General features: G+C 37.5%; 1 protein-coding gene across 6 annotated transcripts in view; it reads right to left on the reverse strand.

The window, feature by feature from the left end:
- The window catches only part of LOC149229410 (lysine-specific demethylase JMJ27-like), a 178569-nt gene that overhangs the window by 8984 nt on the left and 156390 nt on the right, over positions 1 to 13195 (reverse strand). For 4 of the 6 annotated variants that reach the window (XM_089378631.1, XM_089378632.1, XM_089378630.1 and 1 more), the window contains exons 8-11: positions 5897 to 6226; positions 4730 to 5296; positions 4549 to 4621; positions 4375 to 4460 (exon numbers count right to left, since the gene is read on the reverse strand). In XM_089378631.1, the coding sequence (XP_089234757.1) occupies positions 4375 to 4460; positions 4549 to 4621; positions 4730 to 5296; positions 5897 to 6226 (1056 nt within the window). The remainder of the gene's footprint in view (positions 1 to 4374; positions 4461 to 4548; positions 4622 to 4729; positions 5297 to 5896; positions 6227 to 13195) is intronic. The other 2 variants (XM_089378633.1, XM_089378635.1) reach the window with 2 other exon arrangements.

Genomic DNA, 13195 nt, shown 5'->3' on the forward strand with positions numbered 1-13195 from the left:
TCAAAGGCCATTAAAAGTTTATAGTCATTACCTCGTTCATCTTCATCACTATTTGATAGACCATCACTGTCTTCATGAGTGTAGTAGCTTTTCTTATTTGCATTCTGTTTCTTGTTCCATCTAATAGGTTCCTTTCCCTTGTCGATCTTATCCTTATGAGAACATTTGGTAGCATAGTGACCTACTCTTCCACAAGCAAAGCATTTGAAGGGTAACTTACCTTTGAATCGTCCAGCGCCCCGTTGAAGATTTCTGACAAAATTTGATTCTTCTTCTTCTTCTGACCCATGTCCAGATTCATAGTACTCTCCTTTGCCTGAAGCCTTGAAGGCAGCGTCTCTCCTGTCCGATGGACCTCCTTTCCTCATTTCATAAGCAGTTAGAATTCCATGCAGTTGTGACATTTTAAGATGTTGTAGATTCTTCTTTTCTTCTATAGCAGAAACTTTAGATTCAAACCTAGGTGACAAAGATCTTAGAACTTTTTCAACCACAACAGCCTATTTTATTTCTTCACCCAAATTTTTCATACAATTAACAATCTCATCCACACGAAGAAAATAGTTAACCACACTTTCATCATTATACATCTTGAGATTTTCATACTGAATCCTGAGGGTTTGAAGTTTTGCACGTTTTACCTGATCATCTCCTTCATATCTCATAACAATCTTGTCCCATATTTCTTTTGCGGATTTATACTGCATAACTTTCACAAATTCTGATTGAGATAGACATCCTAGAAGAGTATTGACCGCCTTTGCATTTGTTTCATATTTCTTCTTCTCAGTGGATCTGTAGGAGTAGCTGATGGAAAAGTATACCCTGTTTCTATGATGTCCCAGACTTCTGTACCCAAAGATTGAAGATAGGCAGTAACTCTTACCTTCCAATATACGAAGTTTGTCCCATCAAAAATCGGTGGCCTGATTGATGCTTCCCTCTCGTAGTTGCTCATGATGAAAGATCTTCCCTCAAGCGATCAAGCTCCTTCAGAAGGACCTGCTCTGATACCAATTGTTGGAAATAATACTGAGGGGGGGTGAATCAGTATTATCAAATTCTTTTCAATATATCTTTCTTATTTATTCTTTGAATTATTCTTCAGATATTGACCGTTACTTTGTATGTCAGTACCATAAAATAATGAGCATAAACAAGAAAAACAGATAGTCACACCAAAGAACACCAAATATAAGGTGGAAACCCAATGTGGGTGAAAACCACCTGCTGCAATATGTCTCTATCTTCTTTCAATTAGAAACTCCTTTTACAATGATTTTGTACTGGTGCAGTCCTTTACCAGTACGCAGGCTGCAACCTGCAGAGAGCTACAACTCTCTCGTTTTCCAGTCTCTCCTGGAAAGGACCACGATTCATTAATTTTCAGACTAGATCCAAGAACATCAAATAAACATCAAGTACATGTGAATCAACCAATCTCCTTATACAATCAATCCAATGAGCCACCCAAGCTTCTCAGAATGCTGTAAACAGAAAACCAACACCAGTAACCTAAACCCAAAACACAACAGCAAATAGAAAACAGGCAGCCAACAAATATTTCAAAACAGGTCCGCAACTTCACCAATATAATCCTGCGGATACCTGCACTTCACCTTCAGCTGCGCTGCGTATACCCGCACTTCGTCTTCTTCTGTACTGCGTACCCCGCACTGTGCCTTCAGCTGCGCTGCGTATACCCGCACTGCGCCTTCTTCTGTACTGCGTACCACGCACTGTGCCTTCAGCTGCGCTGCGTATACCCGCACTGCGCCTTCTTCTGTACTGCGTACCCCCGCACTCACGTTGTAGATCGCCTGCGAACCTCTGATTAGGGCCAAATTAACAGTCCTCCAATGTACCATAGACAGTCAGATCCACAGATCTGATCATGCGCTCAAGAGATCACGACTTAGCAATAGATTCGCCTTTAAATTTTACCTTGATTTAGATCTAGCTTTTAGAACTGATAACCCAAAATTCAGATCTTAAGATATTCAAATTTCAAAGATGTCTCAGCCAAATGATCTCCTTCCCTATTTATAGTCAAGCCCTTATTCACACCATGGGACAAAACCATCGATAACCAATACAAGGGATCCAAACCGGGGCTAAATTAGATCCTATACCACGGGCCAAAACCATAGGATCATGAACGACGGGCTAAATACCACGGGCCAAACATAAGAAACCCCACGTGAGCGCACTTCTCTGCCTTGAAGTGAGTGAACTGGGGGACCGCACTTTCTGAACGGGTAACCTGCGGGTATGACCGCACTTCATGAACGACGAGCCTGCGGGTCCGCACCTTTTGAACCATTCACCTGCGAACCTCTTAATTTCCATCATTTTGAGAGCCTGAACAGAGTTTTGCCACTTGAGTGAGTTGCCATCAAGTACAACACCTGTATCATAAAGCCATACCAGAATCATAATGCCAACAGTCCAATCATCAGTGCCCATGATAGTCAAAGCTAAAATTACATGCTTAGAATATCCATGAAATATACCAAAAATATCCTAAATCTGTCTAGAATGTCCCTGAAATCTATCAGGAATGTCTTGGGGACAGCTAGCAAGTCCCCGAATCCCCAATGAAGTCCATGAAGCATGTGAGAAACATGTGAGCACAGGGTACACAGGTTTTCTTGGAGGAGTTGGGTCCCCATGCAACATATATATATATATATATATATATATATATATATATATATATATAGCACATTATGTTGAAACTTGGAAAGAACGTATTATGAATAAATGAGCAAGAACATTTAAATGACAAGAAATGTTCCACCGTCACTTATATCGGGATCCTCATCATTAGTATCACCGTTTGCTTCTACCTTGATCCTCCAGGGACATCAGTCAATACCACCCAATTTTGATGAAACTACCTAATCCAAGCTTTAAAATATAGAAGAAAAGGCTTAACATGCCTAATCAATGATTTTAGTTTAAGTGAATGGTATATTTTTTCTAAGGCGACGATAGAGGGGTCCAACAATCAATATTACCAACATCGAGGTACATAAAGGGCTTGGTGCTCTTGATTAAATGCCAACCCCCATACCCTCATGCGTGATAGAATCAAATGAGAATGTTGTAGTCCTACCAATCCTAAAATCCTGAAAACTGTTCAAGTCTGCTAAATTTTGAATGGGATAAGAAATTTTACTTTTTTCATATGAAGTCCGATGAGGTTGGAACCACTCTGAAACATCCTAAAACAATTAATGGTGATGTTAAAAATTTAATTAAAAGGATGAAAAGTTGACTTTTCATCCTTCTACTTCAAGAATTTAACATAGCATTAATTGCCAACATTTTTGGTGCAAACTGAGACTGAAACCCTCGTTTAAAGAAAAAAAAATCTGATCTTAAGTGCTTCTAAAAGTCTCATTAATTCCTAATTAACCTCTAATTAGGCATTTAAACAAAAAATCTGGGTCCCAACAATCAAATTAAGGCAAAATCAAACAACTTTTCTTGGAAATGCGTAGTACAAATGCTGAGATGCATTTGAAACACATTTCAAACGTGTTTCAATTGTGTTTCAACATTTCGACAAGGAAACACAACTGGTTCAAGAAAAGGGCAGGTTTCCTACAACATAGGTCTAGAACAAGTGAACATTTTGGTTGTGAACCATGTTTATTTGAAGAATAGATCCCAAATTTGTTACAAGTATCTGTAACTTAATGAAACAAATCATAGAAGTTAAAACAAAGAAAAAATCTCAATAAAAAGCAAGAAGCAAAAATACCCTATAATTGAACTCCAGAAATAAGAATATCTTATAAAGTTTAGATTATTCGTTTCAGGTTGTCATTAAGAAGTGAAACCAATCAGAGATTATGTGGTCCTAATCTCTGTATCCATATGTTTCTTCAAAACATTCAAAATGTTTAGTCCGAGCTCATTAATAACATTTAAAAGAAAATGTCCGATTAAAAAACTAGAACTACAGAGAAAAAAAAGACACCAAGAGGAAAGGATAGAAAAACAGAAACAAATCAGTGGAAAATTTTAAAATGAAAAATCGACAGCTTCATATCAAAAGGAAATAACATACTGTATAACATGCCCAGAAAATATAGGCTGAAAGGTTAAAGGAGAAAACAAAGAACATATGAATTTTGGTTGCGCAGCTAAGAAGTCCTAACAGGCATCACACAAACTTTGGCATTTCAGTGTACATGTAAGAAGAAAAGCTTATGTTTTACAACCAAGTCCAAATTAAATATCATTATGATGGAAATGGACAAAATGCCAGTGCATGATGTCAACCAACTATAAAACAATGTGAATATCTACAATGAGAAGGCATTACAGAATCTTGAAAATGCTTACAAACATAAATGGCCTAACCTTCAAGTTTCTAACTTGGTGAGGGCATCCAGCTGGAATTAGAACTGCTTCACCAAGGTGTTGCTGAAATGTCCACGGTTCCACAGCTGCATATTAAAAACAAAGGTTTTTATAAATGAAGCACTTGCTTCCAAACAAAGATCAACACCTTTGGAAAACTGAAATACTACTTACAAAATTCTTCCTTCAGCTTTTTCTTATGCTCCTCATTCAAGAAAAATGACTGATCATGAATGGGATGTATAATCTGAGGCATAAATTACTATCTCAGAAAATCACAAAACTTTTGTTCTGAAAATATTAATTCTGAATTAGAACATAAATTAATAACTAGGATGCAAGATTCAACTGTTACCGAATCGATAGGAAGGGCATTAATATGTCTAAATTCCTTGCAATGCTTCCTCAAATAACATTGCAACTTTGGCACATCCTGTCTACGAAAGATGTCCCAGATGGCTCCCCCAACCATGGCATCTGTGTTTTCCTCTTTGTGGGAAATATTTTCCACGACTTTTGACTTCATTGTACCAATTTCCTTCCAATCATCACTATGACCTTCATATTTTCGCAGACTATCAAACTTCACTGAATTCATATCCTGGAGATCATCTTCCATATAATCAGTAGTGTCTCCAGTGGCTTTAGACTGAACTTCATTGGGCAGCTCAACATCCTCTGGTGATGGAGAGTTATCATTGGTAATACTATCAGAGCCTGATATATTAGATGCTTCTGCTTCTGATTCCACTTTATTGTCTGCCTTTCCTGAATCTTCTACCCTAACTGTGTCACAAACTTTCTCAGAATCTGCAAAAAGTTCTTTCAAATCTAATGATCGAAAGGATTCCCGCATCTTTTCTATCTTGTCTTGTTGCCAAATGGGGAACTTGACTTCAGCAGTGTGTGTCAAAATATTCACCTGAAAGAAAAGATTAAAAAGGATAAAGAGTACCATTCTGTTTACTGATAACATCAGTACCGCTAGTGTCGTGATTAATCAACATGAAACAAATTTTAAGTCCATCACATAAAGAAAAGCAAGGTGAAGGTGAATATGTTTACTGTGCAAGGAAATATATGAAAATGCTACCCTTGAAGCACACAATTCTAACATAACTGTGTACTGTTCTAACTTCTAACAGATGCGAAGCATGCAGTTAAATCTTTTGAATTAGCCTTGAAAATAACTACCACGTATGATTCTAAATTTGAAGTGCAAATCAAATTCTAACCAAAAATGTTTTCTACAAGCAAGAAGCTTAGAACAGCAATGAAATAGCAATATTTCAAACAATTTGTTATTATAAATTAAACAACATATTGCTGAAAAACCAAACCTACTTTATTCAATTAAAAAGAAGAGAGAAGAAAAGATAATCGGCACAGCATTACCCTTCAGACTGCTTTAAAATTTCCAAATCACTCATTCAATTTAGATTCACTGAACATTGACCAGGAGTATCTCATTACAAGCAGCTAAAGAAGCAAAGGAAAAAATTTAATAGAAATTAGCACTCACTGCATCAGACATATCACAATGCAACTTTGTCACTGAATCACCTCTACCAAGTTCTTCACGCGTGCCATAAGCAATGTACGTTTTTGGCCCTAAGTCAGGCTTCAAACAATGAGCAGGAATCTTTGAAGCCAGATTGAGAAGAGCACATTCAGGATGGGTATACTCCTGAAAAGGCAATGCACTGATAAATTCAGCTCCATGTCGTGGTAAAAGCTCTTCAAAGAAATTTGAAGGAGGCCAATCCTTCAACTTCAACATCTCAGGCCAGTCATTCTTATGCATGCGACCTTCTAGATACCCTTTAAAGAAATGGTGAATGTTGATCTCAACCTGCACCATTGAGAGCAAGAGCATACCACGTTAGGTATATTGTTGCCAACTGCAATGACAGATTAAAGAAGTAAACTCATAAAACAGTTTCATCTGAGTCACATAGATCTGCTCAAAACTAATATACACAAATTAACATGGTAACAATTGCTCACTCCTTAAAACAATGACCAGAAACATTGAAAACCATTTCCAGATCAATATAAAATTGTTAAAATTTTTAAATCTAATGTGCCATCGACCATGTGCACCTGATTTGTTAACTAACCTTCAAATCATCCAAAAGCTTTAATGCAGTGGACAATGAAGCATGTGGCTTTTGAAAAGGTTAGGATGAGTTTTTCTCAATGTTGCGAACATTGTGATCGTGATTAAATCGGCAAGGGTCCAAAATCGGAAAGAAATCGGGAAAAAATCAGCAAACATCGGCAAATACAAAAAAACAAAAACAAAAACAAAATTTTCAATTTTTTTAATATCTAAAGCATCCACAACATAAAACAAAGTGATTGACACACAAATATGAAAAGATGACTAATATATAAGATGTGTAATATCATATCTAGTGCTACATCACACATAACAGTGAATCATGTCCTGAATACTAAGTCCTAAGTCCCAACTCAACCTCAAAATATCAACAAAAAATATAATAATGTATCTCATATCATGAGTCATAATGTCATATACAATGAAATGAACCAAATAACTAATACTATTGATTTCCTTTGCCCCTCTTGCGAGAAAATGTAACAACTTTCCCTCTAGATGAAGAAGGCGGTGGGGTTGGCAGTGGACTCTGTTGTGCTCTAGAAGCTGAAGAACTAGGAGCTATAGGAGGTAGACCACGTCCTCTACTAGTGACAGGGGTAGGTGGTGTCACCTCCTCCTCCTCCTCCTCCTCTACCCCCTCCACTACCTCCTGCTCTAACCAATCAGGGGCTGACTCCATGATAGGCCTCTCGGCCTCAACCCTCCATGCAGCAGTGGTGTCAATCCCATCCAATGAGATGGCCTCCACATCAAGTGTCCTCTCAAGTTGCCTCACCCACAATCAAAGATTGTAGTAGATATAGACCATGTCATTAAGTCGTTGGGACTCCAACCTGTACAAGGGTCATAAATTAATAAATTATAAATAATAACTTATCAATTATTAAAAAATATTATTTAATGAATTCAAAAAATTAATTGGAGTATTTTAACCCGTTGTGCTTCTTGGTGTGTATTTTTTCAAATACACTCCAGTTGTGCTCGCATCCCAAGGAGATACATGTTTGGTTGAGCACTCGAATAGCAAGCCTTTGGAGATTGGGTACTTTGCCACCATAGATTCTCCACCATGCATCTACAACAAATAAGATAAACATAAGAAAAAAATGAAATTTGAAAGTTGAAGCAAAGTATGAACTTGAAGAGACAATGAATTTTGAAACAAACTAAATCTTACCTGGCATTTTAGTCTTCCTATCATGGATAGCCATGTCAAAGCTATATGTGCCACCTGCCATCTTGTATATCTCCATTTCTTTGGAGACTTCTGCATGTTCTGCTAGAGATGGCACCATTTTCTTAACACAAGTGAAGAATCCATCCATGACCTCAGCATCAAATAAGAAACCACGGGAGTAAGAAAATGCGGGGTTCAGGTAGATCCCTGCAGCATGAATGGGACAACGGAGTGTATTGCTCCATCGCTCATCAATCACTTCCCATATGTGTTGTTTCTCAAACCCCGCATGCCCTTATCATCATAGTAGCTACAAATGGATTCTTTGGCCCTATCCATGGCCTCATACAAGTAGCCCATTGCGGGCTTGTCTCCATCAACTAATCAAAAAACCTTTACCAATCGAAAAACCTTTACCAAAGGTTTAGTAATGCTACAAACCTCCTGCACTCCCGCCCAGAAGCTTTCTTCGTATGAAACTAACCTGCATATGGCCTCTCCTTCTGGTTTGTAGCTATATGACAAAGCATGCCACTCCTCTGAAAAAAAACACTCTTCACATCCCACATAGAATTCAGGAGGGATTGGAGAGATATGAAACTAGTGACAAACCGTGTAATGGCAGGGCACACCAACTCTTTGTTGTTGGTGAATGTTCTCATCAAATGAAGCACATATGCATGATTATATATAAATTTTGTAATGTTTTTTGATGATTCAACAATATCCTTGACAAAAGAATTTTTTCTTATGTCCTCCAACATCAAATCAATGCAATGTAGCACGAGGTGTCAAAAATAAGTTAGGATGCCTCTCCATAAACATCTTTCTAGCAACAACATAATTTGCAGCATTGTCCGTTATGACTTGGACAACATTTTGTGGACCCACCTCCTAAATGAACACGTCCAACAAATAACATAATAATTGTGCATCTTTGATATGTTCAGAATCGGATGCATCAACAGATTTCATAAACATTGTCCCCTTGGAATAATTAACCAAGAAGTTAATTAGGCATCTGCCCTTTTGATCGGTCCAACCATCTGACATCATAGAGCATCCTGTGTATGCCCATGATCCCCTAAACTCCTCCAATCTCTTAGTGCAGTCAACCTTTTCAATCTGAAAAATGTGTCCTCTAAAGTCATCATATGAAGGGGCTTTGTACCCTAGGCCAACAATACCAATAGCATCAATCATGGGCTGGAAAAATGGATTGTTCTTGGCAATGCTTGAAGGAATATCACTCCAAAGAAGAAACTTGCCCAAGAACTTGTCAGCTTCTTCCTTCTCCCTTTTTTTAAGAACTAATGTGATAGATGGTTGTGCACCAAGTGTGGTTCTAGGAACAAAAAATGATGAGGTAGCTATGGGGTTGGGTGTAGATGTTGATGGTGAAGAAGAACCAATACCACTCTCACGATCACCTCCCAATCATGCCACTCCACCCCCTGCCATTTGACTCTTCAGAGCTGCCTTGGACAATTTGTTGTCTATATTCTTCCAATGATTTGAAGGCTCTTCGGATGATTTTTGAATTTGTATTTGAGCAAGGCTCTACCTTATGTCCAGGAATTTGTGCAAGGTGGAACTTCAATCTATATACCCCCTCTGTCATATGATGCCCACATAACTTCCAAGTCAAATTTTATCTGTCAAAGCCTCCATCAAGTTCACCAAATTCCTACAGAGGGTCCAATTTCCTTGGCATGTTTGTAACTTTGTTGAACCTTGAATTTTATTATAAGATTGAAGTTTGAAGTTTGAACCTAGGGCACAAGAGGAATTGCAAGTTAAACAAATGAAACTAAAATTTGCATACAACATTTTGAATTTTTGAAAAAAAAAAACCTCAACTCAATGCAACAATAATGGCAAAAAAAACACATTCAAATCCAAGCAATAATCATGGAAAAAAATTGGGGCACAAGAAGAAATTAAACAAATAATACTAACAATAAAGATTTTGCATTTTTGACCAAAAAAACCCTCCACTAAATGCAACAAAAATGACAAAAAAAACACACTCAAATCCAAGCAAAAATGATGGAAAATATATGGTTGATAGTAACCCAAGGAAAAACAAGAAAAAAACAAAAAATATAAGGCCAAATTTGATGCCCATAACTGAAAACCATGCCCAACTGAAGAAACTTGGTCCAAACTTGAAATTTTTTTGATTGGGATGCTAAATTCCTTCACTATTCTCCTCTCTTGCCCTTGTAGATGAGTTCACCTCCTCCTTAGTTCTCACCTCTGCCCTCTGTCTGCAAAACGAGAGAAAAAAACCAAAATTTAGCTTTAAAATCGCTCTGTCGTGCGGCCCAGCGATTATTTCTTGACTCGCAATTTTATTGGCATCACGAAAAAATCGTGATGTTCGCAACACTGGTTTTTCTATGTTTAAACATCCATGCCCAACCATAAAAGTTTTAGGTTTCCCACAAACTATAAGAATTCTCTTTTCTAAAGAATAAAAAATGGAAATCATGTTTTGCTATAGTGTTACTGCAAAATCAAGTACCTTAGTGCAAAGCCCCACTAAACACTCCATATAATGAGCAACAATTAGATCAGTCACCTTAGCTATTGTTCCCATGTTGTTTTGTGGTTGGATACCATCCCCACAAGTGAGGCTTCCCTAGCAGATATTAGGGATTAGCTAACCTAACTGCTCTCAAGCTAAATAACCCCTAACGGTTCTTCTATAAACTACACCCAAGGATAAATGTTCAATTGTTTAGGTTCCGGGTGAAATAAGATGTAATTTCAAGAAAACAAATTCAAAGGACCCTATGGCTAAATACACATGTTATCTTTAAATTACAAATTGTTGTCATAAACTAGGATTTATGATTAACACAATTATAGCATACAAATATTATAACAAAAATCACAAAATAACCTAAAATTAACAATAGACGAGTGAGAAACAAAGACTATTTGATGAATAAACTAGGAAATATATTACAACAATTTTTCAATGGCTGAAAACACATAAAACAGCAAGAAAAACCCCAGATGTCAGCCTTAATTCATGGCTGAAAAATGCATAAATGATTATATTTATAATTTTACAAACTAGTCATGCAAAACCTAACCCTAGGACTATAAAGTCCAAGGTAAATAATGCTCTAAAATGCAGATTTTGTTGTAACCTAATCCTAGTCTACCTTAAAAAAAAAATTGTTATTTAGAGGGATTGATACAATAGTGGACTGGTGCCTTTCTCAATCAAGTGGGCTAATAGAGTCTAAGGTAAAGTCTATGGAAGAGGACCAATGGGAGTGATTTATAATTGAGAGAGAAAAAGATACAATGGGATTTCTCTACTCCACAAAACATAGCGACTTTGAATCAAATTGGAGATAAATCGAAGGAAGCTTTAATTGTATTCCTCAATATAGAAACTTGGTGATAATCTTGTTAGATAGATGTTAGAGCCATAAAAGATTCACACTTTGGTGAAAATTTCAATGAAACCCTAATTCTACAGCGAAAACAAGATGGAAGAAAACAATTACAAAAATTTACACAAAATCACCATAGAATCACCATTCATCATCCAAGACAAAAATCCATCTAATCATAATATCCTCCCCAAGACAGTTTTCTCATTTTATTCTCCATAGTGACCAAGAGAAAAGAGACAAGCCAATGTGCACTCTCTCAAGTGTGAGCGCGACAATGATTTCAAGCTAAATCAACCTCCCTCTATTTATATGAGGGAAGCCAAGTCAATTTAGTCCAAAAATACATTAAAATCCCTAAAAATAATATAAAATGTGATTACAAGTTAGGTAGGTCACAAGTCGACCCCCAAACATACCTAACTCAATGAATAAACATAAAACTAAGCCTCCTTTAACCCATACATGTGAGCAAAAAGACCTCTAAAAGGTGCATCTCTCATTAAAATGTCATGAATAACTCAAGAAGGTGCTCCTCACTCCAAAACCACATCTCCTCATTAGAGGTGTCTAATCAACAAGCAAAGGCTCCCTCAACAAGACATCATCATCAAAACTAGCCCATGTCATCATTCCAAGCCCATGAAGGGGACATCATGGAGCTAGGGCATGAAATCATCATGCTAGGTAGTGTACCATCCCCTATAGAGGGATGCCAAGTCATCATCGTCATCAAATCATCCTAGAAACAGGGCAACATCCATCAAGAAGGTGCAATGCCAACCTAGGTGCAACTTGTAATCTTTGGGGTACATCAACTCACTAAGTAATGCCTTGGCCCAAATGTTAGTTTTTGTAGCATCGACGTGTTCTAGCCACGAAATTTGGTGGAGAGGCTAGAATACATGAGATCTCCAAAACCCAGAATCGTTTCTGGAAATTCTGCATAGAAATGACTTAATTAGATTATTAACCAGTTTTTAAATATTTCTTAAGTCTAAACTTTGGGAATATGGTTAATTAATCAATATTAATTAAGTCAAGGCGAGAATCATCTAGAAACTCACACAGATCGATCCAGAGATGTTCCTAGCCATCGATTATGTTTTAATCTTGGTCGTTGGTGCTCCAACAGACGATTATAAGAGGAGATCAATATGGTGATGGAGAAGACACTTGGGCATTTCGATTTCTTGGCAGATCGATTTCCAGAGTAGTAGCGGTCAGTTGCCCAAGAGAGCTAGAAATCGAAGTAGTGAGTGAGGGGCAAAGACAATGAGGCTAGAGGAAGTATTCCAAATCCAGTGAGTGCATTTGCAGAGAGGCAGAAGAGCCACAGAGACGTTGATGCAAGGGCAATGCAGCAGCTTCTAGAGGCAAGTTCGATTCGCTGAGAGGGAGAGACGCCTTCAGTTCCAGAGGTCGAGAAGGAGTCCCGAGTGTCAGAGAAGCATCTTTCTAGTCAGCAGAAGGTAGAACGACTTCATCAGAGACCAGTCAGAGGCTTGACGTCAAGCATGCTACGCAGAGCAACGCAAAGGCTGACACAGAGGTTCAGAAGGGTCGAGTTTCTGAAAGCAAGTTGTGTTGAGGATTACTTGTGGGATGAGGAAATTCCTCACTAGATTTTTGCCAGTATTTTTTCTTTGTACGATTGCTAGATTTTGGCATCCAATTGTACTCATAAGTTCTCACTGCTGCATAATAATAAAACCCTCAACTATTGCACTAGTTTTTCCAAGTTGGGACTTTCTAGGGACTTTTGTCCAAAAATAATTGTGTTAATTTTATGTGTGCTAGCATTTCTCAGCTTCCAGCGTTTTATTTTTCCACGGAATTTTATTTGTGAAGGTTGCAATGTATTTATTTCGATATTTGTCGTAGCAGATAAATTGTTAATTAATTAACAATTAGGAGAAATAATATCAGTGGTTGCAATAGGATTCCATATTGGAATTTTCACACCAAATGTGCATTGTTTGGGGTCTTGGATTACGAGAAGAGGGTCATCAATAGTGTTGAATGCATCCCAAAGTTGATGCTTCTCAAATGTGGTCAACATCCTCTTTTTAGTGCCCAGTGCAGTCATCAAATAGGGTTGAACGT

The sequence above is a fragment of the Pinus tabuliformis genome, chromosome J (assembly GCF_031772625.1).
Source record: "Pinus tabuliformis cultivar Carrire ecotype Pingquan chromosome J, CPIR1, whole genome shotgun sequence".
Classification (NCBI taxonomy): Eukaryota; Viridiplantae; Streptophyta; class Pinopsida; order Pinales; family Pinaceae; genus Pinus; species Pinus tabuliformis.